This window comes from Nasonia vitripennis (assembly GCF_009193385.2).
Source record: "Nasonia vitripennis strain AsymCx chromosome 3 unlocalized genomic scaffold, Nvit_psr_1.1 chr3_random0006, whole genome shotgun sequence".
Taxonomy (NCBI): Eukaryota; Metazoa; Arthropoda; class Insecta; order Hymenoptera; family Pteromalidae; genus Nasonia; species Nasonia vitripennis.
Genome location: NW_022279625.1, coordinates 2,076,505 through 2,104,157, shown reverse-complemented (window position 1 = coordinate 2,104,157; position 27,653 = coordinate 2,076,505). Strand labels below are relative to the sequence as shown.

The 27,653-nt window shown below is 38.5% G+C and overlaps 1 protein-coding gene across 9 annotated transcripts in view; it reads right to left on the bottom strand.

Moving 5' to 3' along the window:
• Positions 1 to 3,882: 3,882 nt before the first annotated feature.
• LOC100498670 (uncharacterized) overlaps positions 3,883 to 27,653 on the bottom strand; it is a 225,056-nt gene continuing 201,285 nt past the window's right edge. For all 9 annotated transcript variants that reach the window (XM_031925959.2, XM_031925955.2, XM_031925956.2 and 6 more), the window contains 1 exon segment: positions 3,883 to 4,071. In XM_031925959.2, the coding sequence (XP_031781819.1) occupies positions 3,935 to 4,071 (137 nt within the window). In that variant the 3' untranslated portion in view covers positions 3,883 to 3,934.

Sequence of the window (27,653 nt, the reverse complement as noted above, 5' to 3'; positions counted from 1 at the left end):
AATGAAAATATCTATATCGGGTTTGTCTTTGCCAAACAATATACCGTATGCCATAGGCTTAGCTGTTCGAACTTCAAAGGAAAATTTCGTTAAGGGACCTCGGGTATATCACTGTAGATATATTGTAAAGGAGAAAATCAACTGCCTTATTGCGAGGTGCTTATAAAAAATTAGGCGCTTTGTGCACCGAAGCAAGCTGAAATGTCTCCATGAGCTATAAAATGTATAACAAGTCATTCCAGGAGCTTTCAAAGCGTATAAGCCTGTCACCATGGCAACGAGTTGATATATACTCACTAAGATTGGATAGCTCTGTTTACATATTTTTAAATTATTCTTTGTAAATGTTTTAGCTAACGGAAGTGTCTCAGCTAGATTCCGCGCTTAAAGCATACATCAAACAAAATTATATTTTTGCCCCAAGGTCCTAGGTGCAGCAGTTTCCTTAAAAGTACATCGCAAAGGAACCCATCCGTACAGACGATTTCCCGTTTACTATGTAAGTAAAAGTTGACCGTAGCGATATGCTCAAGGACCCTTAATAATCATCTGTATTAGCGAAATAGAAAATTTCAAACTTGCGAATACTGGTGAACCATCACTATTGAATATTGCAGTTATAAAGATTTTTTCTTTCATGCGGTGGTATCAACCATATAAACTTTTTGTATAAAATTCCATTTGTCCCGAATGACCATTCAAAGTTCAAGATAAAATTGGTTGTGCTCAATTTATTGTTGCCATTTTTAATTCACCAATCAGTGAAATCCTCCGTTTAGAAAGGATAACTTTTCTTAAGGTTGCTCTTACACGTGTCATAAAAGTGAAGGTTATTCATGATTTCAACAAGAAACCTAAGACTTTCAGGAAAGGCAATAACACACATAAGACTAGAATTAACTCTTTGAATTCGCAATCTAAAGGTACACAATCTTCGGACAGACAGAAATCTCAAGATTTCTTTAAGAATGTTGAATGTTGGACGTGTGGTCATAAAGGTCATGTTAGGTCACATTGTCCAAATCAGATAAGTGGCCAGGGAAACTAGATTATGTTGAACGTCTTGGTGCGATTTTAACAGAGCTTGACAAGACTCCAACAAACACATACTCATGTCCTATTGATTGCTATGTTGGAAAAATTAATAGGAACTCTAATAAATTTTATTTTGATTGTTTAATTAATGTACAAAACTGGTTTCGATGTGGCCATTATAAATAAAAAATTTGTTAAGTTGAGAGATAACAATATACTTACCAATATTCGTGGAAGTGGTCATTTACAACTACGTTTACCCTGGTAGCAAATGGCCGACAAGTTCTGGCCCGTTTCCTAGCGACTCGGTAGAAATGAAACCCAAAATTCATCGAGGAATATGCATAGTTTCTACGCTGAAACCCGAGTAGCAGAAGTTCTCTTAATTTTTTTGCGCATGCGCGTACGGTTCAGGCCAGGCACAGGCATACTAGAAGTATATGACGCGTATTGTAGAGGCTGTCTGCTATGTTATACAGCAGAATAGCATAGCAGACAGAACTACAGTTTTCACAGTTTCAGTCAATGTTGAATGATGAATATTAAGCCTAGTAATTCATCTAGAATAATTTTGGAGGAAAAATATGATTTTCAAAGTGTTTATTAAGAGTGAAAACCTAACCCTACATATGCATACTGTCATATATGACAGTATGTACAAGCATGTTGTACTGACTGACTTTGTGTTGTTCAAGTGCAATTACTGTGTGAAAAGTGTCATCGATGCTCTCAAAGTCACCAATGATGAGGTTTGCACAGGTATTTCAATCTCATCAGTATGCGAGCGCAATCACTGTCAACCACCAAATCTCTCATAATCATGGTAAATCCATGATATTGAAGTTTGATGTCTGTTCTTTTGCATTAAGACTTGTTAAATTATTTAGAAACAGCCTGCCATATCAGAACTATCATACTTAGAGAGCTGAAATTTTGCAACTTAATTTGTGTTGGCATATTGTAACAATATATTGAGTTGAATTCATTCTAGATGATATGAATTCAACTTTCATGTATAGACCCACCTGTATTTTTGCCGCCAAAGCCATAGTGTTCAGGGTGCCAAGCCGAACCAAGACTGTTGAGTGAAAACTGAGATGGCAGGCTGTTTCTAAATAATTTAACAAGTTTTAATGCAAAAGAACAGACATCAAACTTCAATATCATGGATTTACCATGATTATGAGAGATTTGGTGGTTGACAGTGACTGAACAAAGGTTATATGAACAAATCATAGTGAAGAAAAAATTCTACTGAAATTTCTTCCAGAAATCATATCTGATGTATCGGATTTTTTTATCTAGATTCTACTCTGGAAACCTGCTAGATTTGAAAAATTTCGGTAGCTTTCTCGGGAACGCTGCAACCAGGGTAGTGATCAAGATGATGAATTAAATATTCTATGAGATGATATTATTACAATCCGTTCGCATCTAACAAGTACTTAAAATGTGTATTATTATCAATGCTGACAAAAACTATATTAACAGCTCAACACGTCATCAAAGAGTCAGTCCGAAACAAGCGACCAAACGATTACCACATCGGAACTTATGCTATGTTGAAGGTACTTAAATTACCTACACATAAATGTACCTAAATTATTTTTGCATCAATTAGTTAAGTGTAAAATCAATGCCGAACTTTTTTTGATTTGGGGTATCTCCTCGAGACGAATGCGATGCCGTCATAAAATTATATTTCTACAACAAAATTTCGTCGCAAACTCAACATTGAATTTTTAAAATTGCGAATATTCATAACAATTTTAGAGAAAGCATTTTATTTTCTTTTTTTTTTCGTGGGTATAAGGTCAGTAAAAAAATTAAAAGCATAAATGAATAAAATTTGTAATATTACAAATTTTATTATTATAATAACATTTTTATTTTTTATCATTCTACTCGACTTTTTTGAACAACCAGATATCTTACAAGACGTAGATGATGATAAAGTAATACCAGCCAAAATTTGCATTTTTATAAATTTAATGTTGAATTTGTGATGAAATTTTGTTGTAGAAATATCAACTTCAACTCTTTCTTTAATTATTCCCAAAATTTCAATTTGATACGTCGAATAGTTTATTAACAATTAACGTTATAAGAAAAAAGCTACCTTAAAAAGAAAGAGACCTAGGTGAATTTTTCTTTTTCGAGAATAACAACAAAAATATGCTCTATTAAACGCAAAAAGAGCGAATTCCATAGAGGCTTTTCTCTGACTATGGCAGAATTTATTTATAATACTTTTTTGTAACCGCGATATTAACTTATGAAACCAACAGTTAGTAATTAAACAATTAGCTACAAAAAATCATCAAAATAAATTAAAAAATGTCTCAAGCAATAATTTGACAGTTAATCAAATAAGCTTTTTGCACACTCATTGACAGTTGCATTGACTATCTTTTCCATAAGTTTCATCAACAACCATCGATTTTTGCAATAATAGTGCCTAATTTTCGAAAATGCATTTTTTCGCGTTCGGCATTGATTTTACACTTAACTAATTGATGCAAAAATAAGGTATAATTTAGGTGCATTTATGTGTAGGTAATTTAAGTACCTTCAACATAACATAAGTTATTTTTCGATCGATCGTCTAGATTTTTATAGGCACTGCAAAAACTAAACAAATGCGTAATTTTGCCAAACTTTTTCCCACTCCTTTTTAGTTAGTTTGTGGAAATTATCATTCTACATATCCTTTCCGCCATAAAGTGCAAAAACATTGCTATATTTAATTTTTGAAAATAAATTACGAGCTTTCACCTAGTTCGACTGGACTATAGTGCCTGAAAGGCTTGGAAATAGGTGATACTAATAAATTTAGTTGCAAAACAATTTATTTCGCTTATTCTTTATTGATTAAAAGTAAAGTATAATTTATTATAAGTTACAAGCATGGTAGATAAGAGGCGTTACTATGATCTAATCCATGTTTGTCTTCAGTTTTCCAACTTGACACTGATATGTGAGGTGGTGGTAAAAAACTCCGGAGTGACTGAATAAGCTGAATTGTGTCAATTAAAGCTGCAAATATTAAATATAATATTTAAAATACTTAATCAAACATTAATATAATGTAATTTAATCGCTAAAAATAACCTACAGAATTATTTGTAGGCTTGGTATAATATGGTTTAGAAGATACAAAATAATGAAGATTTTAAAGAAAATTAAATAAAATGCAACTATTCATCGTGTAAATATTCAGTACATATTATCTGTAAGGGTATATACATTGTTAATAATACACGTTCGAATGCCGCTAAAACAAACCTATAAAAACTAATATTTAACTGTTTATTTATAAATTTATGATTATGAATAAAATAAAATTTTTTACACTTTGTGTGCGGAATTCGATTTCTCCTAGCTGCGCAGCGTGTGCAAAATGCCTGATTTTTACACTAGTGCGCGAAATTCTGAATTCTGAATTTCGCGCACGCTTATCTGCTAAGAACGTAGATTCGCACACTCGTGTCAAAAAATAGTATACGATACTCGTGCGCGTAGGTGATCATCACCTACTTCGTGCACTTGTATAAAGTGGCCCGATAGCGCTATGAAAGCGATTTTGAGAAGCAGACGAAGCTTTGGTGCCCGTGAAACTATTTACTTCTCTATTGGTGTTCATTACTGTTGGTAAGATGGTATTTAAAATTTTAATATTTTTAAAACTATTTTCGTTATCTTTTCCATTATCATTCATTTTACGCTTCAGAATATTTCTTTTATTTTTGTCATAATCATCATATTTCCATTTAAATTATTTAAATTTGATTATAGATACAAACAAAATTGATGAAATTGCTAATATAAAATTCAAAAAACTGACAGTAAAAGAAACCAGCAAAGCAAAATTAATTAAGTGTTAAAACACATAGTTTTACTACAACCGTAACCACATGTTTTAACAAAAATTATGAATTCATGGCTCACCTATACAATTAGAACATGCGAATCAATAGTCAAATTTTAAATTTAGTCTATAATTTATATTTAGAGTATATATTTATTAACTATAATTTATAAAAATTTTAAAGTTATAAATATCTCTAAAAAAAACTTAACCAAAGTAAAAAGGTTAGGCGCGTTTGATGTTTTGCGTATCAACATAAATGTCAATAATTATTTTTACTGTGAAATTACAGATTAAAAAACAACTGAGATCAATTTAAACGAGTCAAGTTTACAATCATATTATTTTATTTATAATACGACTAACAAAAAATCATTATGTTTAATTAAGGGCTCAGTCAAATGATAAGTAATTTAAACTATATTGATCAATTACAAACAATTCTCAAGATACTTACTACGTAACTTGCCATGCCCCTTACATTTTGTTCGTAGTGTTGTCTAATTGTAAGTGTCACTTTCCGCATATTTCATTTGTGTACATAAACTTATAAAATTGTTATTTCAATAAAATGAAATATTTTAAATGTAAAAGTATGTACCATGAAGAAAATGTAAGTGGCATGGCAAGTTACGTAGCAAGTATCTTGAAAATTGTTTGTAATTGATCAATATATTACAATCAAATCAATCAAAATAATTATTGACATTCATGATAATACGGAAACATTAAACGCGCCTAAACTTTTTACCTCGGTTAAGTTTTTTTTAGAGATTTCATGTCTTTTTGAGAGAACTTACTAAAGTATGTACCTTAAATTTGGTCTAAAAATAAAATATATGATGATGGGGTTCGGGTAGTGCACACTGAAATTTTTCATTACGAGAAAATATCGATCTCTCGTGTACGGTATCCAGGTGGATGAGTTCGCCGATGACAGGGTCTTGTTAATGCGCTCCACAGCTTTTGATGTCTGAAATCAGTTTTTACACTCAGACAATGAAGCTATGGAACGCGCTACCTCGATCGATATTGACACAAAATACAAAAATCTACAGCGCGCAATATATATCGACAGTCTCGTCATCGAAGACCCTTGGCACCTAGACATCGAGCGTGACCAGCTACCGCGAAACGATATTCGCATGTATGCACAAAAAGTCACGAAATCAACTTCCTGGGCCCCGTCATCAGCGACTCCGAATACTCAGAAAGTTTGTGCAGGACAGTGCGGCAGCTGTTCAAAAACATAACCTTCAATTAAAGCAGACAATGTAAACACATTTACTCTGCGCAACTTATAGAAATCTGTGGGAAAGCGATACCCAACTGTATTACACATAATAGCTTGTACGGCCAACTTCACGGTCCTACCACTTTTAGGATAGAAATCGAATTTTACGGTCCTACCACACTGGAGAAAAAAGTAGAGTGACATATAAACTCGTTTATTATTAAACGAAACGGCTTTTTAACGAATATTTTCATTGGAAACCATAGTTTAGCTCAGAAAACATACTGATAAGCCAAAAAAAAATCAGGAACAGTAACGATAAGCATTTTTTTATGTATCATGAAAAATTCAAACACCAATATAGAAGTAAATAGTTTCACGGGCACCGCGGCTTCGTCTGCTTCTCAAACTCACCTTCGTGGCGCTATCGCGCAACTTGATAGAATTGAACATAGCTACGTCCACAAACAGAAAAGAAATATACCACATATACAGGTTAGCAAAAGTGACACAAATTAAAACATAAAAATCAAAATTTCTAGAAGATATAGTTAATATAAAAGATAAATAAAATAAAATATTTGTGTCACTTTCTTGAATACACGCAGTTATAAGTCAAATTCTTGCTAACCTACACCAGCAATCTATACCTTCTATGTCTATGGTTACAACATCCTCATAATATTTTTTTTTTAATTAATTAGAAAAATGTAAAAGTTTATGATTATATAAAATTTTGTATGGAAAATCACGGATTCTCACAAAAAAAATACACAACTATTCCAAAGATCAAGGGACTCGATATCGCTGCACTGGCAAGAAAATGGACGAAGTCCAGTTCGGGGCAGGGCAACTCTATATGTATACTTTAAAATTGGGTTTTCTAACCTTCAACAAAAATTTCGATCGCATTTAAACCATTATTGCGCGTATGCGTTTAGTGTCAATTTGAAATATATTAACCAATTTGCTGTTTCACAAAGTTCGCATCCGTTCTCGATAAATCGATATGAAAGCAATTCACACGGGAAATCTGTGAATAATAATCGGAGATTTTCGTTGCCAGGCCGAGAACAGATATCTACCGATATTATCACAGGACGTAGAATTAAACGACTCGGAGCGGCGAAACTTGAAGCTGACACTAGTACCGCATGCTCTCCAAGTCGAATAATTTTCTATTTGTTGTAGGGAGAATGTTAAAGCACTCTCGTTAGGATAGAGAGTAGCATAATTATTTTTTCGTGACGTCTCGTGTGAAAGCAGAGCGTGTATGCGAAATTGTAAGTTGTTTAATTATTATCAGCCGCAAAGTATAGTCCACGCACGCTATAGTGGAGCAAAGCGCGCTGTGGCGCGAGTGTGTGAGAGATAGTGCGAGCGCTTGTGGCGCTACTTAGAGGCAATTCTACGAGAACGCGACGGGCCCGAGGTATAGAGTTACTTCTACGGGAAGACGCAGAACAGTATACACCCAGTTTTCAGTCAAGTAGACCTCAAGATTTGTCAAGAAGAGAACACACTCCACTCGCAGATCAAGATATACGCGTAATTCCGCGAAAAATATTTTCGTCTTTTTTTGGGTGTATGAGTGCGTATATGGCTATAGCACAAACTGTGCGTTGCAAGTGAGAGCACAGCGGTGCTACGAGTGCGCGCGCCAGAGGCAATTCGTGCTTACCTGGCGTAATTAAAATTTTTGTACGGATCTCGCTCCGATTATACGAATTCGATTTTTCGTTTTATTCGATTTCGCGTAATAATATACGTCACAGCGACGAGTTTAAGTGTGCAAGTGTGTGAGTACAAAGGTTGTATATTTGCAGCTTACGTTGTAGCAACAAGAATACAATGTAGGGGCTAGAGTGAGTGCGTAGGATAGGGAGCTGCCACGTCGTTGTTGCGCAACCGCAAAACGTCGTTTAGACGTAGAAGATACACCGACATGGCGAAAAAAGTAGAGAAGGTCGTCGAGAATTGGTGCTTAGGCATCAACTTAGAAGAGATGAACGATGCCCTCGGGAGTATGCAGTTAAAGCCAGACAGCAAGCGATTAGATCGCGTTGCTAGGCTGAACAGATGGCTTCTCGGAGAGTATACCGAGTCAGATTTTAGAGAAAGCCTGGACGCCTCGACAGTAATGGCGCGAGTGAAGAGGGAAGACCTGCATAAGTCATTCATCGACGCAACGGCTGAACAAGTATCGACACGCTCGATTTACACGGGCGATCATGACGCCGAACAGCCACACCTTTTGAAGGTGTTTCAACAATAGATCGAGGATAACGAAGTCGTGGTTACGCCGGCGATCAAGATGAACTAGGTCAACCGGCGGGAGGATTAGGCCAACCAACAGGGCTTAATCTACAACTGCTAAACGCAATGACAATGAGAGACGCGTTCGCAGAAATGCCAGTCACTGAGGAGAGTGAACAGGCACAAGCGCCAGTGTCGACGCCGGAAGACTAAGCCAAGTTAACGACGCAAGAGGCGCAATGTCGAGACTAGAATAGAATCGTCACGATAGAGGTGCCGACAGGGAATCTGGTTACGACAGTAACCACGACAACGACGACAACGACAACGCCGACAACTACAGCGGGCGAAGGCAAAGGCGAATACGTTTTCCCAAACGAAAAATTCCGCAGTGTGAAGGTCACCGCACCACGCGCAGTCATAGGCGCAGCGGCAGTGACTTGCAGATTAGACACCAGTTCTCAGCAAAGCGCTGCAACAACGAGCAATCAACCGCTCAACAGAGAGTACGGTGAAGACGAGCGTTGCAGCGCACAATACTCCCAGAGTCACGAAGTATCAGCGCAAAATTCGGTAGCTCAGAATGACCTGCTAAGTCAGTCGATAGCTGAGAATACCACAACGGTGAGGGCACTGATGTGCAAGATGGAGGCCATGATGTTACAATGGCCAACTAACATAGCGTCTAGTACAAGGGTGGAGCTACCAGCAAGCGAGAGTAATCCACAGAACTCACGCAAAGACGGTCATGTGAATTTTCAAGACACATACAGCATAAATTATATGAATCACAGCAGTATCCGCGAAGACGCGGGCGCGGTGGCTGATGAAGCCTCCAACTCTTGGATCCCGGCGAATCCTCTCTATTCGCAACTCCCAGTAGTTGCTAGGGAGGAAAGGAATGCGAATGCGACGAACGCGAATACGCAAGCGCTGAGTGACAGTAGCAACTACGATGGGTCGCAAAGACAGAACAACAGACCCATCGGTCCCACGGTGAACAAATGAGGGATTAAGTTCACCGGGGACTCATCGTTAAGCGTCGAGAACTTCCTACAGCGCATGGAATGACGCAGCAGGCTGGACTTATTTGTTACAGGCGCGGCCGGTTACTACTGCTTCGCTTGACGCTTTTGTGGACCTGAACGGCTATGTGAATTCGGTGTTGTCGCACTACGGCAGTCAATTTGCTGATCCGAAGGCCGGTCCCTTGTATGGAATGAATATGGAGGCCGTGGCTGAACTTATGCCCCTGCTAGCTGACGTTCCGTGGAACATCGGCCCCGACCGCAACCTTGGCGTGAATCCGAAGATGGTTGGCATTCAACTAACAGGCTGACAACTCAACCTTTTATCTGTCTGGAGACGGATCCAACATCCCCAAGACGGATATTTGGACAGCTGCAATCTGATCTACTGGAGCCTTTCCGGATCCTGCAAGATTTAGCTGTTTGTTCATCGATGCGATAACAAACGGCTGACGAAGGCCGTGGTGAAGGAGATTGCTGCGTGGCGGGAAGCTTGGTGTAAGTTGGCAATCGTGGGTAAGGGTTGCTTCCTGCCGCATCACCATAAGATCTAGGCCCTGTCCACGGGTTTCCTACCAGTGCCTCAGACAGGAGCCAGGGGATCTGGTCTTTGTGGGCCGCGGTGTCTACCACCAGGTGGTGAATTTCGGGGTCACCCTGGCTGAGGCCGTAAACGTGGGTAGTGCCGCCTGGAATCTCGGCGCCCACCTCTTTACGGCGTGTATATTCTGTAAAGAGGCTGGTAGACCAAATAGCGTGCGCTTTATTTGTCCCAACGAGACGTCGAGCGTATCCCTCAAGGAGCGGACAGTGCGCCTTTTTGTGTGACCGAAAGAAGGGTGCCTTTACTCCTGCTCTGTCGCGAGGGTGTTTGATGCTCACGTACGGACTCTCCAAGCTCCTGAAACGCCTGTTGAGGTTTTTGCTTGCGCTCTATGAGGACATCCTCCTTTTGCGTCGCGCTCCAGCCTCAATAGGCATATGACCCGACTCAATTCTGAGGCACCTCCGGTGTCCCTTCGGGTACGGTGCCCCTTGTGCGGGCTGGAGTTGACTGCACCCAAGCTCAACAGACATCTCGCTGCGAGCTACAAGGGTACCTCTTTGTAGTGTGGTCGCGTGTGTGCGTATAAGAGTGTTTGGTTGAGAATGACTTGTGTGTAATTATTATTGTTGGCTTAAGAAATCAGGAGAATCTCTGCTAGTATGTATACATTGGTGGTGATCGCTTCTCTCTACCTCACTGCTAGCCGAATTGCTGTCCGTCTGTTTTGTTGACCGTTACGTATTTTCCTTCGAGTGCTTTCTGGTGCCTCGGGCTGTTGTTTCATCTCCTCGTGAATTTATTGGTAAGTGTTTGTTTATCAATTTCGCTTCGTCATCTTATTTTCCGTAGAGGCTACTTTCTCCCCTTACTTATTTCTTTGGCGTTTTCAGAGAAGAGAAATAAAGATGGCTTTTTTCTGGTTCGTGTGGATCTGGACCTCGTGCTCAGCGACGTCCTTTTACTCCTAAATTGAGAGATGCGATTTACCGCATGTCAGCGCGGTTGGATGCTTCCAGCATCTCACTAGACTGGCTGATTTACGACATGCTGTTCCTCCGGTCAGTCCGGCAGTCGACCCGGCCTATAATCGTCCCGGACTATGTGCCCCGGTCGGGTCAATTAAGTTCAGTCTTCTAGGAGATACCTCAATCAGGTGCGCGACCATCCCATCGACGTCGTGGCCGAGGTGATGTCGGAAGGGTGTCAGGAGAACGTGATTCCTTGTCTACTTCAGTCCGAGCAGCTGGCCAAGGCTTCCATCCGTCTTTGGAACTCACACCTTCTTTTGGTTCTCGTGTCTTCCGGCGTGGACGACCTCTGCCTGGACCTATTACTGTTGCTTCGCCTAGTTCTCGTGTGAGAAATGACGCTTGTACTTGACTGATTATTAATTGACCGGTTATAGCGTTATTTTTCACTGTGTTCTTTTTTTTTGCTGTCGATTTATAGTCTTTTCGTAACGTGGTAAGTGCATGATATCCTAGGCGTAGTCGGATGCCTATTCGTGGTTTTGTTGATAGAACGTTACTAATTTTAAATCTGTCCGGTCGGGTCGCGCAGGGCGTATCCCAATTCTCGTATAATCCCTCTGCAGTGTCGAACCCTCCTGCACTATTGCTCCTAATAACGAGTACCTATTCGCCTCCCTTTCCAGCTGGGATTAACGAGAAGCACTTCGGATCCGAGGTGTCTCATACACCCTCCGTGTATCCGTGCGCTACTACTCGCAATTCGGTCGCTACGTCTGTTTGCAATGGTAGGTCAGATTGAAAGCGAGAAAACATATCGGGGTGGGCCGGTTACTGGTACAATAGTGCTACAGTTTCTGCTCCCAAAGCCATTCCCGCGTCGACAGTTAGGAGCGATTTCCACAACGGTGCTCTTGCTTATACCGAGTATTTGTCCGCGAATTTATCTGGCTCTCATCCGGCAATTCACGACAGTTCTTTTGACGTTACGCGTACAAATTTGAAAAATTACGAGTCAGTGTTTCCGTCTGCCGGAGGCTTGCACCCGCCTTTCGGCTCCGTGCCGTCATTTAAGGTCTCCCGCGCGATGCCTCCACGCGAACGTTTATCTCAGGACGCTTTACGTCATTTATTAATGCCGGCGATTGGCGAGCCGCCCGGGCGATCCGCGGTTGAGGTTGATCTCTCTGATGATTCGTCAAATCCTTCCTTTTCTATGCTATCAAATAATTCGTTCAGCTCATCGCATAGTGCCGAGGTAGTCGCGCGTCCGTCTTCCCAGTTATCGATTTGGAATAATTCTAGGCCCGTATACGTATTCTGTCCAATTGGTTGCGATTACATGTTTACGCCTATTTAACAATATTTAAATGGTCACTCGGTATGTAGTTTTTGCTGGGATAACACTACGATGTGTGCTATTTGCCCTGGTCCGCGTAGCGGTGTGCGAAACTTAGTGTTGGAATCTCTAGCAGGTGAGCAAACGCAGGCTTGTTGGTATCAATATCTGGGCTGTCGACAATTTCTAAAGCCTGATAATTGGACTAGTCACGCTAGGCATTGCTCATTTTCTCCCGTGAATACTCTTGTCCGCGGGTCGCCTTCGCCTATATTAGCTGTTTCTTCTGAGTCGGCGGTACGTTCTGCCAATCCTCGTCGGATTGAGACTGATAGCAATTCCGACAGTCTCTTCTAGCGTATCTTTTATGCTTCTTCTGTTACGGTTACGTGAATTAACTTCTACTCAGCACTCCACTTGTTTCTATATAATTCCTCTCCATGTTGCTGGTTTGACCCAGTCTCCAAATTCCTTATGAGCCTGGTAGGGCGCTAGTCCCAGCACGGCGTAATCCAGACCCCGTTGATACTTGGTTGATTAAAATGTGACAATACAGAGCAGTCGAAATATTACATTTACAAACAGATATCTTCGGAAAACCAGATGATATCTGCACAGATGATTATTCGCAACATCCCTTTGATCCAAACCAAATCTGCAGATTACGTCTTATAATATACGTGAATACCTAAAGCAGCCGTTATTTTTCATTCACAAACAGACATCTTCAAAAAACTAGATCATATCAGCATAGATGATTATTCGCAGCATCCCATTAATCCAAACCGAATCTGCAGATTACGTCTTGTGATATGCATGAAAATAGAGAGCAGTCATCATTTCTCATTCACAAACAGATATAATTAATAAACTAGATCATATCTGCAAAGATAATTATTCGAAGCATAGATTTTATTTAAACCAAATATGCAGATTACGTCTTTTAATATAGGTAAATACACAGAGCAGTCATCATACATAATTCAAAAACAGACAAATTGTTATAACCCACCCACAGGCTCTCTCGCACAAGCCCCTGGATACCGGCAACCCGCTCGACAGCGCCGCTAGTACCACGCGCGGCCGCCAGGCGGCTGCCGTAATCCCCAAAGAGGAGCAGCGCCTTGGAGGGCATATAAGCGGGCCGGTTTCCAGACCGAGGCACTTCTCCCACCCCGCATCAGACCGCGTCTGAGTGGCAGCAACGGAGCCTAGGCTACTTGCACAGTACACTCTAGCACAATAAATCTGATTTTTGTTTTAAAAAGAAAATACTTCGTGTACTTCTTTTCCCCCTTTCCTAATCAGCACTTCTCAGCGCTAATTCGGCGCACATCGATGCCGACCTTTGAAACTCTTCAGGAGCTGAGGGCCGAGCGCAACTTGCTGCACCTGTTGCTTGCCGAGTCCAACCGAGCGCTCATCTCAGAGCAACGCCAGCATCGGAAGCCTCCCACTGCCGACGCCGCCGCCCAGACCGATCCCACACCAGATCGCCGACACAGCAGTGCTCAGACGGATCTGCCACCGCCCGCCACTCCACCGCCTGGGTCAAGGCCACACACCCCAGGATCATCATCCGACGTGTTGAACGCCGAATGGCCCGAACATCTACAGCTGATAGATATCCCTGTGCAGCCCACGACTGATCCAGAGCTCCAGGGCATTCGTCTCTACCATCGGACAACCCCGACTCCAGCAGCCACAAATCCGACAACGCAGTTACAAATCGTCAGTCGGAAAATAGCGGCCAGGCAGTCTGCGCGAACAGCACGACGCAGGAGCATCACCATCTCTCCTCGTCAGAGGAGGCCGCCACCAGGGAAACTGTCGCCGACGAAGCGAAGGCCAACTGCTCCCAGACTCCCAGGACAGCGTCGCAAACCGAAGATCACCTCTAATGAGATCCTCAAGGTTCCAATGCTACTCCCCCTAGGGAGAGTACCCTTGATCAAGGAGAAGACTCCTCCGGGACCCATGGCCTCGGTGGCGTTTGATCTCACGATCTCCGACTAAAGCGCTACGCGCCCTCTAGTCATTTTTGAGTGGACCGATCCCTGTTTGGGATAGGCCCCGTAATAACAAAAGGATAAGACTCCCCACTTTCCCCTTTGTAAATTGGGTGGTGCAACCTACACCGGGTTGGGCGGCCCCCCCCCCCCCCCTTGTCCAGACTCGATCCAAGAATCGACCTAGAGAGGTCCGAGCAGTGTCCGCTCTCTAGGCAACGAAGAAGCCAAGGACTGTAAGCCTTAGCAGGCCCTTTCGGCCTACCTACCTCCTTGCCGCCTGCTCTACAGCAGGCCTCTTCATCACTCCGCTCTCCAAGGAGCGAACTCCACTGACACCAGCGGGCTGCATGTCGCAATAAGCACACGTGCCTCCTTCTCTTCACCGACCTTTTTTAGACCACCCCGACTAGCCTGCTTACATCAATATTCACAAATTGATATCTTTAAAGAACCAGATCATATCTGCACATATGATCATTCGCAGCATTTCTTTTATCCAAACCAAATATGCAGATTACGTCTTGTGATATGGGTGAATACAGAGAGCAGTCGACATATTACATTCGCAAACAGATATCTTTGAAAAACAAGATCATACACGCACAGATGATTATTTGCAGGAACCCTTTTATTTAAACCGAATCTGGAGATTACATCTTATAATATGGGTGAATACAGAGAGCAATCGACAGATTACATTCACAAACAGATATCTTTAGATAATCAGATCATTTCTTCGCAGATGATTATTTGCAGGAACCTTTTTATTTAAACCAAATCTGCAGATTACGTCATGTAATATGCGTAAAAACATAGGGCAGTAGACATATTACATTTACAAACAGATATCTTTAGAAAACCAAATGATATCTTCACAGATGCTTATTTGCAGGAACCCATTTATTTAAAATCAGATCTGCAGATTACGACTTGTGATATGCATGAAAATATAGAGCAGTCACCATTTCTCATTCACAAACAGATATCTTTAAAAAATAAGATCATATCTTCACAGATGATTATTTGCAGGAATCCTTTTATTTAAACCAAATCTGCAGATTACGTCTTATAATATGGGTGAATACAGAGAGCAGTCGACATATTACATTCACAAACAGATATCTTGAGAAAACCAAATCATATCTTCACAGATGATTATTTGGAGGAACCTTTTTATTTAAACCGAATCTGCAGATTACGTCATGTGATATGCGTAAATACATAGAGCAGTAGACATATTACATTTACAAACAGATATCTTTAGAAAACCAGATCATATCTATAAAGATGATTATTTGCTGCATATATTTTATCCATTCCAAATATGCAGATTACGTCTTGTAATATGCGTAAAAACACAGGGCAGTCGACATATTACATCAACAAACATATGTCATTAGAAAACCAAATGATATCTTCACAGATGATTATTTGCAGGAACCCTTTTATTTAAACCGAATCTGCAGATTGCATCTTATAATATGGGTGAATACAGAGAGCAATCGACATATTACATCCACAAACAGAGATATTACATTCACAAACAGATATCATTTAAGAACGAAGTCATATCTGCATGGATGATTATCCGCAGTATCACTTTCATCCAGACCAAATCTGCAGATTACGTCATGTGATATGCGTGAATACATAGAGCAGTAGAAATATTACATTTACAAACATATATCTTTAGAAAACCAAATGATATCTTCACAGATGATTATTTGCAGGAACCCATTTATTTAAAATCAGATCTGCAGATTACGACTTGTGATATGCATGAAAATATAGAGCAGTCACCATTTCTCATTCACAAACAGATATCTTTAAAAAATAAGATCATATCTTCACAGATGATTATTTGCAGGAATCCTATTATTTAAACCAAATCTGCAGATTACGTCTTGTAATATGCGTAAAAACATAGGGCAGTCGACATATTACATCAACAAACATATATCTTTAGAAAACCAAATGATATCTTCACAGATGATTATTTGCAGGAACCCATTTATTTAAAATCAGATCTGCAGATTACGACTTGTGATATGCATGAAAATATAGAGCAGTCACCATTTCTCATTCACAAACAGATATCTTTAAAAAATAAGATCATATCTTCACAGATGATTATTTGCAGGAATCCTTTTATTTAAACCAAATCTGCAGATTACGTCTTATAATATGGGTGAATACAGAGAGCAGTCGACATATTACATTCACAAACAGATATCTTGAGAAAACCAAATCATATCTTCACAGATGATTATTTGGAGGAACCTTTTTATTTAAACCGAATCTGCAGATTACGTCATGTGATATGCGTAAATACATAGAGCAGTAGACATATTACATTTACAAACAGATATCTTTAGAAAACCAGATCATATCTATAAAGATGATTATTTGCTGCATATATTTTATCCATTCCAAATATGCAGATTACGTCTTGTAATATGCGTAAAAACACAGGGCAGTCGACATATTACATCAACAAACATATGTCATTAGAAAACCAAATGATATCTTCACAGATGATTATTTGCAGGAACCCTTTTATTTAAACCGAATCTGCAGATTGCATCTTATAATATGGGTGAATACAGAGAGCAATCGACATATTACATCCACAAACAGAGATATTACATTCACAAACAGATATCATTTAAGAACGAAGTCATATCTGCATGGATGATTATCCGCAGTATCACTTTCATCCAGACCAAATCTGCAGATTACGTCATGTGATATGCGTGAATACATAGAGCAGTAGAAATATTACATTTACAAACATATATCTTTAGAAAACCAAATGATATCTTCACAGATGATTATTTGCAGGAACCCATTTATTTAAAATCAGATCTGCAGATTACGACTTGTGATATGCATGAAAATATAGAGCAGTCACCATTTCTCATTCACAAACAGATATCTTTAAAAAATAAGATCATATCTTCACAGATGATTATTTGCAGGAATCCTATTATTTAAACCAAATCTGCAGATTACGTCTTGTAATATGCGTAAAAACATAGGGCAGTCGACATATTACATCAACAAACATATATCTTTAGAAAACCAAATGATATCTTCACAGATGATTATTTGCAGGAACCCATTTATTTAAAATCAGATCTGCAGATTACGACTTGTGATATGCATGAAAATATAGAGCAGTCACCATTTCTCATTCACAAACAGATATCTTTAAAAAATAAGATCATATCTTCACAGATGATTATTTGCAGGAATCCTTTTATTTAAACCAAATCTGCAGATTACGTCTTATAATATGGGTGAATACAGAGAGCAGTCGACATATTACATTCACAAACAGATATCTTGAGAAAACCAAATCATATCTTCACAGATGATTATTTGGAGGAACCTTTTTATTTAAACCGAATCTGCAGATTACGTCATGTGATATGCGTAAATACATAGAGCAGTAGACATATTACATTTACAAACAGATATCTTTAGAAAACCAGATCATATCTATAAAGATGATTATTTGCTGCATATATTTTATCCATTCCAAATATGCAGATTACGTCTTGTAATATGCGTAAAAACACAGGGCAGTCGACATATTACATCAACAAACATATGTCATTAGAAAACCAAATGATATCTTCACAGATGATTATTTGCAGGAACCCTTTTATTTAAACCGAATCTGCAGATTGCATCTTATAATATGGGTGAATACAGAGAGCAATCGACATATTACATCCACAAACAGAGATATTACATTCACAAACAGATATCATTTAAGAACGAAGTCATATCTGCATGGATGATTATCCGCAGTATCACTTTCATCCAGACCAAATCTGCAGATTACGTCATGTGATATGCGTGAATACATAGAGCAGTAGAAATATTACATTTACAAACATATATCTTTAGAAAACCAAATGATATCTTCACAGATGATTATTTGCAGGAACCCATTTATTTAAAATCAGATCTGCAGATTACGACTTGTGATATGCATGAAAATATAGAGCAGTCACCATTTCTCATTCACAAACAGATATCTTTAAAAAATAAGATCATATCTTCACAGATGATTATTTGCAGGAATCCTATTATTTAAACCAAATCTGCAGATTACGTCTTGTAATATGCGTAAAAACATAGGGCAGTCGACATATTACATCAACAAACATATATCTTTAGAAAACCAAATGATATCTTCACAGATGATTATTTGCAGGAACCCATTTATTTAAAATCAGATCTGCAGATTACGACTTGTGATATGCATGAAAATATAGAGCAGTCACCATTTCTCATTCACAAACAGATATCTTTAAAAAATAAGATCATATCTTCACAGATGATTATTTGCAGGAATCCTTTTATTTAAACCAAATCTGCAGATTACGTCTTATAATATGGGTGAATACAGAGAGCAGTCGACATATTACATTCACAAACAGATATCTTGAGAAAACCAAATCATATCTTCACAGATGATTATTTGGAGGAACCTTTTTATTTAAACCGAATCTGCAGATTACGTCATGTGATATGCGTAAATACATAGAGCAGTAGACATATTACATTTACAAACAGATATCTTTAGAAAACCAGATCATATCTATAAAGATGATTATTTGCTGCATATATTTTATCCATTCCAAATATGCAGATTACGTCTTGTAATATGCGTAAAAACACAGGGCAGTCGACATATTACATCAACAAACATATGTCATTAGAAAACCAAATGATATCTTCACAGATGATTATTTGCAGGAACCCTTTTATTTAAACCGAATCTGCAGATTGCATCTTATAATATGGGTGAATACAGAGAGCAATCGACATATTACATCCACAAACAGAGATATTACATTCACAAACAGATATCATTTAAGAACGATGTCATATCTGCATGGATGATTATCCGCAGCATCACTTTCATCCAGACCAAATCTGCAGATTACGTCATGTGATATGCGTAAATACATAGAGCAGTCATCATTTCTCATTCACAAACAGATATCTTTGAAAAACCAGATCATACACGCACAAATGATTATTCCCAGCATCCATTTCATCAAAACCGAATCTGCAGATAACATCTTATAATATGGGTGAATACAGAGAGCAGTCGACATATTACATTCACAAACAGATATCTTGAGAAAACCAAATCATATCTTCACAGATGATTATTTGGAGGAACCTTTTTATTTAAACCGAATCTGCAGATTACGTCATGTGATATGCGTAAATACATAGAGCAGTAGACATATTACATTTACAAACAGATATCTTTAGAAAACCAGATCATATCTATAAAGATGATTATTTGCTGCATATATTTTATCCATTCCAAATATGCAGATTACGTCTTGTAATATGCGTAAAAACACAGGGCAGTCGACATATTACATCAACAAACATATATCATTAGAAAACCAAATGATATCTGCAAAGATGATGATTTGCAGCATATATTTTATCCAAACCAAATATGCAGATTACGTCATGTGATAGGCGTGAATACATAGAGCAGTAGACATGTTACATTTACAAACATATATCTTTAGAAAACCAAATGATATCTTCACAGATGATTATTTGCGGGAACCCTTTTATTTAAACCGAATCTGCAGATTACATCTTATAATATGGGTGAATACAGAGAGCAATCGACATATTACATCCACAAACAGACATATTACATCCACAAACATATATCTTTAGAAAACCAGATCATATCCGCAAAGAAGATTATTTGCAGCATATATTTTATCCAAACCAAATATACAGATTACGTCATGTGATAGGCGTGAATACATAGAGCAGTAGACATGTTACATTTACAAACATATATCTTTAGAAAACCAAATGATATCTTCACAGATGATTATTTGCAGGAACCCTTTTATTTAAACCGAATCTGCAGATTACATCTTATAATATGGGTGAATACAGAGAGCAATCGACATATTACATCCACAAACAGACATATTACATTCACAAACTGATATCTTTAAAGAACCAGATCAAATCTGCACATATGATCATTCGCATCATTTCTTTTATCCAAACCAAATATGCAGATTACGTCTTGTGATATGCGTAAAAACATAGATCAGTCGTCATTTCTTATTCACAAACATATATCTTTAAAAAACTAGATCATATCTGCACAAATAGCTATTCGCAGCATTCCTCTTAAACGGACACAATCTGCAGATTATGTCTTGTGATATGCGTGAATACACAGAGCATTCGACATATTACATTCACAAAAAGATAGCTTTAGAAAACCAAATCATATCTGCACAGATGATTATTTGCATCATCCCTCTTGTCTGGACCCAATCTCAAGTTCACTACTAATGATATATGTAAAACATACATATGTATCTATGTGGCGCATATGATTTAAAAATAATTCAGATTATAAATAGAAATAAACATATTTGCTATATTTCTCTAAAAATATTATCATTTACAGCATACGATATATATATATCGAAAAGATTAAAGATTAAAATGACTCACCCTGTGTATATATATATATATATATATATATATATATATATATATATATATATACATCAGAAATACTTTACTTTTAATGAACTATAAAAAAAAATCACATAAATATAAATATTTATCATTATTTTATACCTATATGTAATTTATGTGAAATGTTTCCTGACCCGGTTACTTTCTGAGAACCATTCTTTATCGAAAAAGTGTACTTATTTGTGATTTTTATTTTTTTCAGTAGGATTATGTATTTATATTTGTGCTACATATCTATCATAATATAATTATCATCCCAGGATGATTTACTAGTTCCGGTGAATTTTTACATGTTTGCTCATTTTAGTGTTTTAATATAGTGTAGTTTCGGTTTTACTGGGAATTCCAGTGATTATTCTTTTAATACCTAGTTCTAATTTAAGCAATATCCCCTCTTTGTTATTTCCTTAAATTTTGTTTAATTATTGATTTCTATTAGTAGATTTTTCTCTACTTGTTTTCCTAGACTGTTCGAACCTTGCGGCGTCTGGGGGGGCTAGATGTTTGATTGAAGGTTTTCATTATTTTATGCGGCGTCCAGGGGTCGCTAGATGTTTGAGCTTTTCTTATTTGTTTATCATTTATCAATTCGATATAATTATTTCCCTAAATGTCAATATTATTTAATTTAATCGTTTTTATTTTTAGTTACTGTTTACTCTGTAATGTTTGTAATTTTAAATCGCGTGTGTATATATCCTTATCCTAGTACCATGGCAAATATGTTTTTCCTTATATTTGTATTGTATTTTCTTATTCTACTATCCCTTTATAATTGTTTCATTATTTTTTTCGAATATTAACCGTTAACCTTATTTTTATGCTTTTTTTTGTGTTCTTTTTTTATTATTTTTTGTTCATACTTATACCTGTACTCTCCTCCTCTTCGATTTCCGGTATATATCGTTTAAGCTTATTTATATTTACTATCCGTGTTTCATCTCCTTTTTGTATTTTTGCGTTGTGTGTTGAGTAGTTAATAGTTATAATTTCATACGGTCCCTTATATTCGGGTTTAAATTGGTCGACTTTGGGCTCCTTATGAAGATAGACCATTTCTCCTTCTCTAAAGTGTTGCACATTCAGTTTCCTATCGTAATAGTATTTCGAGCGGTGTTTTGATTGTATTCGATTTATCGCTGCAATCATTCTAAGTGGAGCGTAAGCTTCTGCCATCGTCGTACGTTTGTAAGTGTTCTTGTAGTGGGAAGCTTGACGCTGTGCGTGCACGTCGGCCAAAGACTGATTCGTGCGGTAAGTAACCTTGTCCGTCGTGTTCCGTTGAATTATATGCGTGCTGTGCTAATGGCACTACTTCATCCCAATTATCGTTGTCTTTTATGTACATTTTAATGTACTCTTTGAGTATATGATGCATTCGTTCTATTCCACCGTTCGACTGGGGATAGTACGCGGTCGTTGAGTACTTATTCATTTAGAATATACTTGCGAAATCTTCCATAACTTGGTTCATGAAGTGAGCTTCCTGATCGGAGATAAGGGTTACGGGTGAGCCGAAATAGCAAATTAGTTTCTCTGTAAGTGCTCGCGTTACTTTCCGTGCTGTTGCCTGTTCGACTGGCACTAATATGAAAAATTTTATAAAGTTATCTTGAATAGTTAATATGTATCGGTTTCCTCGTTTGGTTTGGGGCATTGATCCACAGAAATTAATTGATATTTTATCAAATGAATGAGATAGGGTATCTGTGATGAGCATTGGCAGTTTTTTTTACCTGCACTAGTTTCTTTTCTTGGCACCCTGCGCATCCTCGAACTGTCTACCGTCTGCTTGCATGTTTCGCCAATAGTATTCGCTGGCTATTCTGTTGTATGTTCTGTTCGTTCTCTTATGACTACCGATTTATGACTCGTGATATTCTTTGATGAGTCTATATCTGTTCTCGACCTTGTAAGTTATTTTTTAATAAAACGATTGATATTTCCTTTCCTTTAAAGGTCTTGTTACACTGTTCAATTACGTGTTCCCAGTCTGCGAGCGTAATTATTTCCAAATCTCCGATAAAGCCAAAAGTTGTTATTCCGTACTTCTCAGTCAGTAACTGTAGTGTTTTTATACACCCAGCAATATCCGGTCTTAAGGGTTTGTCGTGTAGGTATTTCTTTAAAACGATTCTGAACATGTACGCCTCTCTGTATTTTGTTACAATGATTTCGCCTACAAAACGTTGTGTTCCAAAGAGCTCCTCTGAGTGTATGTAGCGTCTTTCTATCAAAGCGTTTAGTACTTCTGTGTCAAGGATCATGTCTTCTACCAAAATATAAGCAAGGTTGCATTTATGCGCGAACGGGTGATCATTCAGGCTTTGTACCCCAGTGAATAGCTTTTTGTCATTAGGATCTCTTTCCCACTTGGGTGAATCTTGTTCTGGTCGCGCCTCAGCTATTAAATAGCGTGCCATGGCTTCTTTTACGTGAGGGTTTCTTTGGAAGTGTGCTGGTTGTTCTTCCTGCTCTGATTCGGATTCCAATTCTTCGTCGGATTCGTCCTCTGTTATAATATACTGCGTAAAGTGATTGCCCGCTAGATGTAAATGTATGAATTCTTTACCCTCGTTTAAATTGAAGTGACAGTAATTATTTCGGTTATTCGTTTGGAAATGTACACATATGTTGTATCCAAACTTCCTCGAGAATACACATATGCAATCCGCGTTTCTATCTCAGTTGACTCGGTGTCATTTGTAGATTTAAAATTTTTATTATCCAGTTGAACAGGCAGTTTTCCGGTGGCTCCATGGGTATGTTTTTATCGTGCGTTAACCGTTTGGATGGTTCCGCACAATCTTTATGCTGTAAGTACACGCAATACCGTTAGGCCATTGCATCTAAATCTCGTGTTTGATGTCGGGGTAGGCTGAGCCCTGGGTGACTTGCCTATAGTTGCTGCCGTCCGATCGGTTGCTGGTTGATCGTTAAACGAGCCCTCCATTGGCTCTACGGACTTGTGGCAGCTTCCTCCCTTTATGGGACTAGTATTATCGTGTTTGCTCATGTTATGAAGGCGTAGGTCGATCGTCTATTTGCGGTGTAATGTGATAAAAATCTTTCCTTAGTCTGTAGATGGGAAAAGTGTGTTTTAGAGTGCTAGGATGACTGTCATGTGGAGCTGAGGAAATATGTGTGGTAAGAATTGGCTGTGGAGAGTCTATACTTTCGTATGGTGTTTCTGCGCTTGGATTTCTTTTATTGACCCTCTTTTCGTCGGGTATCTCGTTGCTACTTTTCGCTCCGCTTTCCCATATTTTAATTAGAACTCCTGACTTATCTCGTTTACTTATCTCCTCTACGTGTACGGTGAGGCGAGTTCAAAATTTATTCTCCTTGCCAAACAACGTCTGTCGGAGATTCGCTATCGGTGATTCTGCGCTCGTCAGTTTATTACCGGGGCCCACGTTACTCAGCTTACTGTTTGTTTTCCAAGAGATTAGCCTTGATGTTTTATGACGGTTGTTACTTCTACTACATGACTTCTGTTAAGGTTCTGCTTCCGTACAGGCCTCTTAGGGTCGTCGTTGTAATTCGTTCCCCGAGTTTGCGGTGTACTTGCGGCTTGTACTCCGAGTCTCATATTTTCTTCCTTGCGGAGTTTCCGTAAGACCCTGTTCGGGTCCGTCTGACTGAGAATTGGCTCAGATATTTTCCGTGAGTCGGATGATTTGAGGCATGCTGGGTATATTTTCCCGGTTTTCTCGCCGTGAACCTTCTTGTAAACTGTCTTTTCACCATTTCTCGTTCCCGCCTTGGGTTGCCATTCGTCATCTGAGGTGTTATCTGGACCTGTTCTCTCGGTATAAACTACGACTCGTCGTTTTCTTTCTCTTGGGTTTCCAGAGATTTCAGATATTATATTATCTGTCGATATTCTTTCTTTGTCTGCAGTATCGGTTGATTCCGATAGCCTTTTGGATTTGCCTCTTTTCCTTGTTGTTTTAAATCGTAGTATCGTAGCGTCGTGCTCTTGCTTATCTGCCAACTCGTACAATTCTGCTTTTGGTCGCTCTGGATTTTCTTCTCCTTTGTCGATTTCTAGAGAGTGCATCTGCGTTTCCGTTGCAAGCTCTGGGTCTGTATACAATATCGAATTCGTAATCTCTGAGCTCTGCCTTCAATCTGTTGAACCTTATATCATGTTTTTTGTGTGATGAAGAAATGCTTCAAGGGCTCGTGATCCGTTACTACTGTAAATTTGCGTCCTGCGAGGTAGTATCTAAATTAGTCTTTTGCGAACACTACAGCTAGTAGTTCCCTGTTGTAGGTGGAATATCTTAACTCGGGTCCGTTAAGGACTCGCGATGCATAAGCGAAGGGCTTGTCACTGCCGAACTGTCCTTGGCTCAAGATGACTCCTATGGCGTAATAAGATGCGTCGGTTATTACTAAAAAGGGCATAGTTAGGTCCGGTGCCTTCAACACTGGTTCCTTGCACAATGCCGTTCGTAATTTGTCAAAGGCTTGCTGATGCTCTTCTTTTCACATAAAGGGCTCGCTCTTTCTCAACAGTCTAGATAGGGTTGCTGTTGATTTCGCGAAGTCCTTGATAAAGCGCCTGTAATATCCTGCGAGTCCTAAGAATTGTTTGATTTTCTTGGCGTTTGTTGGTACTGGAAATTAACTTACTGCTTTTATTTTCTTAGAATCCGCTCGAATTTTTCCTCCTCCAGCGACATGTCCTAGAAAGTGTGCCTCTCGCTGCAGGAATTGGCACTCCATAGGCTCGATTGTCAAGTTGGTGTCGTCTAGACTCTTCATCAAGCGTCGGAACTTCTTACCGTGCTCTTCAAAATCCCTAGCGAAAACGATTATATCATCTAAATAGACGTACAGTTCTGTTCCTTGTAAGCCTGCAAGTGCTAAGTCCATCAGAGACTGAAATGTCGAAGGAGCGCCGTTGAGCCCCATTCCTAAACGTTAATAGCAGTAATGACCGAACGGTACAGTAAAGGCTGCTTTGTAGGCATCGGCAGGGTCCATTGGTATTTGGTAGAACCCGGTCCTCGAGTCTATGGCGGTTATGTGTCTAGCTAAGGTTACGCTGTTAATAATACCCGCTGTATTGCGTATCGAGTAGCTATTTCCCACCATTAGTTCGTTTAGTTTCCTAAAGTCTGTTACTAATCGCCATCTTTTCGTACCGTCCGCTGCAGGCTTTTTGGGTATCACGTACGTAGGAGAGCTGTAGGGTGAATCTGTTGGTCTGATTATGTCATCCTTTAGCATCTGCTCCATCTGGCGCCCTAACTCCTCTTTCTCTTCTTGACTTGGTCTGTATCGTTTCGATCGTACGGGGACATTTGTAGTAGTAGATATCTTGTGCGACACTAGTGTTGTTGCTTTAAGTTTCTCCCCGGGTAGCCCGAACATTTGCGGCTTCTCTCGGATGATTTCTTTGACATGAGTTATTTCTTCCTCTGTTAAATCCTTAAGTGTCTCTGGATCAAGAAGTTCAAAAATTCTTTTAGCCCTGTCTTTGCTTTCATTAGAAAATATTGATAGTATATTGACAGTCTCTTCAGGTTCGTTTTCTTCTAGATTAAATTCTTCTCCTCCCTCTTTTATGGCTTTGCAGGCTTCCAGTGTTACATCCCATCCTAAGATTTCATCTGTATGAATGGGAAATTCGTCAGGAACCACGTGCACGTCGCACTCTAGTCCCTCTAAATACATATTTGCCCTTCCTAAACTTAAACATTTGCCTGGCTTAACTCCGTTAATGGCAATTACGTATTGTTTATCAATTATCGTCCTACTAGTGACATTACTCGCTTTAATCAACGTAACATTAGCTCCACTATTCGCATAGAAACGTGCTTTCCTCCCCTCTAACTTTTTGCTCGTAAACTCTACGATCAGTGGTTTACGTCCTACTGTAGAAAATCTTATTAAGGGGGATCTCCACTGATTTTTAATTTTTCTTACCTTTTGCACCATCAATTATCAGCTTTGAAGGGCTTGATTGTTGTGATAAACGAAGGACACATACCAATTTTGGGCCATTTTCATCCATATATACTTAAGTTATGATATACAAACCAATAATAATCATTAAAATTCAAGGTTTTTGGAAAAGTTACTTGCGCACAGGGCTACAACTAAATCAATCCCAAAAATTTAAACATACATTTTGAGCCGAACTTAACAAAAGTTAGTATTTTTTATTACGAGAATTTTCATTGTTCATCTGTAACAAATCAAGAATTTATTAAACAGTAAAATTCTTTTTAAAAAACCATAATTTAATAATATTCATAATTAAACAATGTTTTCCAGAACAGATACCTCAAATAAAAATTCTAACTTCTTTTCAAAATGTTCTGAGGTAAAAGTGTATAAATTTTCAAAAGGATTTATATAAATATTTTGCGCAAGGAACTTTTTGAAGTTAAACGAATAAGTTACGAGAAAATCGCGTTTAAAGTTTTATTTTTGTTTATGCAATCTAATGTGAAATATTTTACTTAACCGCCTATAACATTAGTATAACTTTGAGTTTTTACTTTAAATTGATCTCAAAATGTTCATAAAACTATAAGCAATTAAAATATATAGTCAAAGAATTGTTGAGTTTTTGGCAAAAATTCAGTGGAGATCCACCTTCAGTACTTCCGATTATTAATTATCTTCTTCACATATGCTTCTTTCTTCTGTTTTGACTGTTCTTTTAACTTATTAAACTGCACGGCCTTTATTTGCCTCTTTGAATTTTCGATTTTCTTCAGCTTTTCACTGATTTGCCCCTCTACTTTATTTTCTTGTGTTAGCGTCGATTCCGTATTTGGTGGAT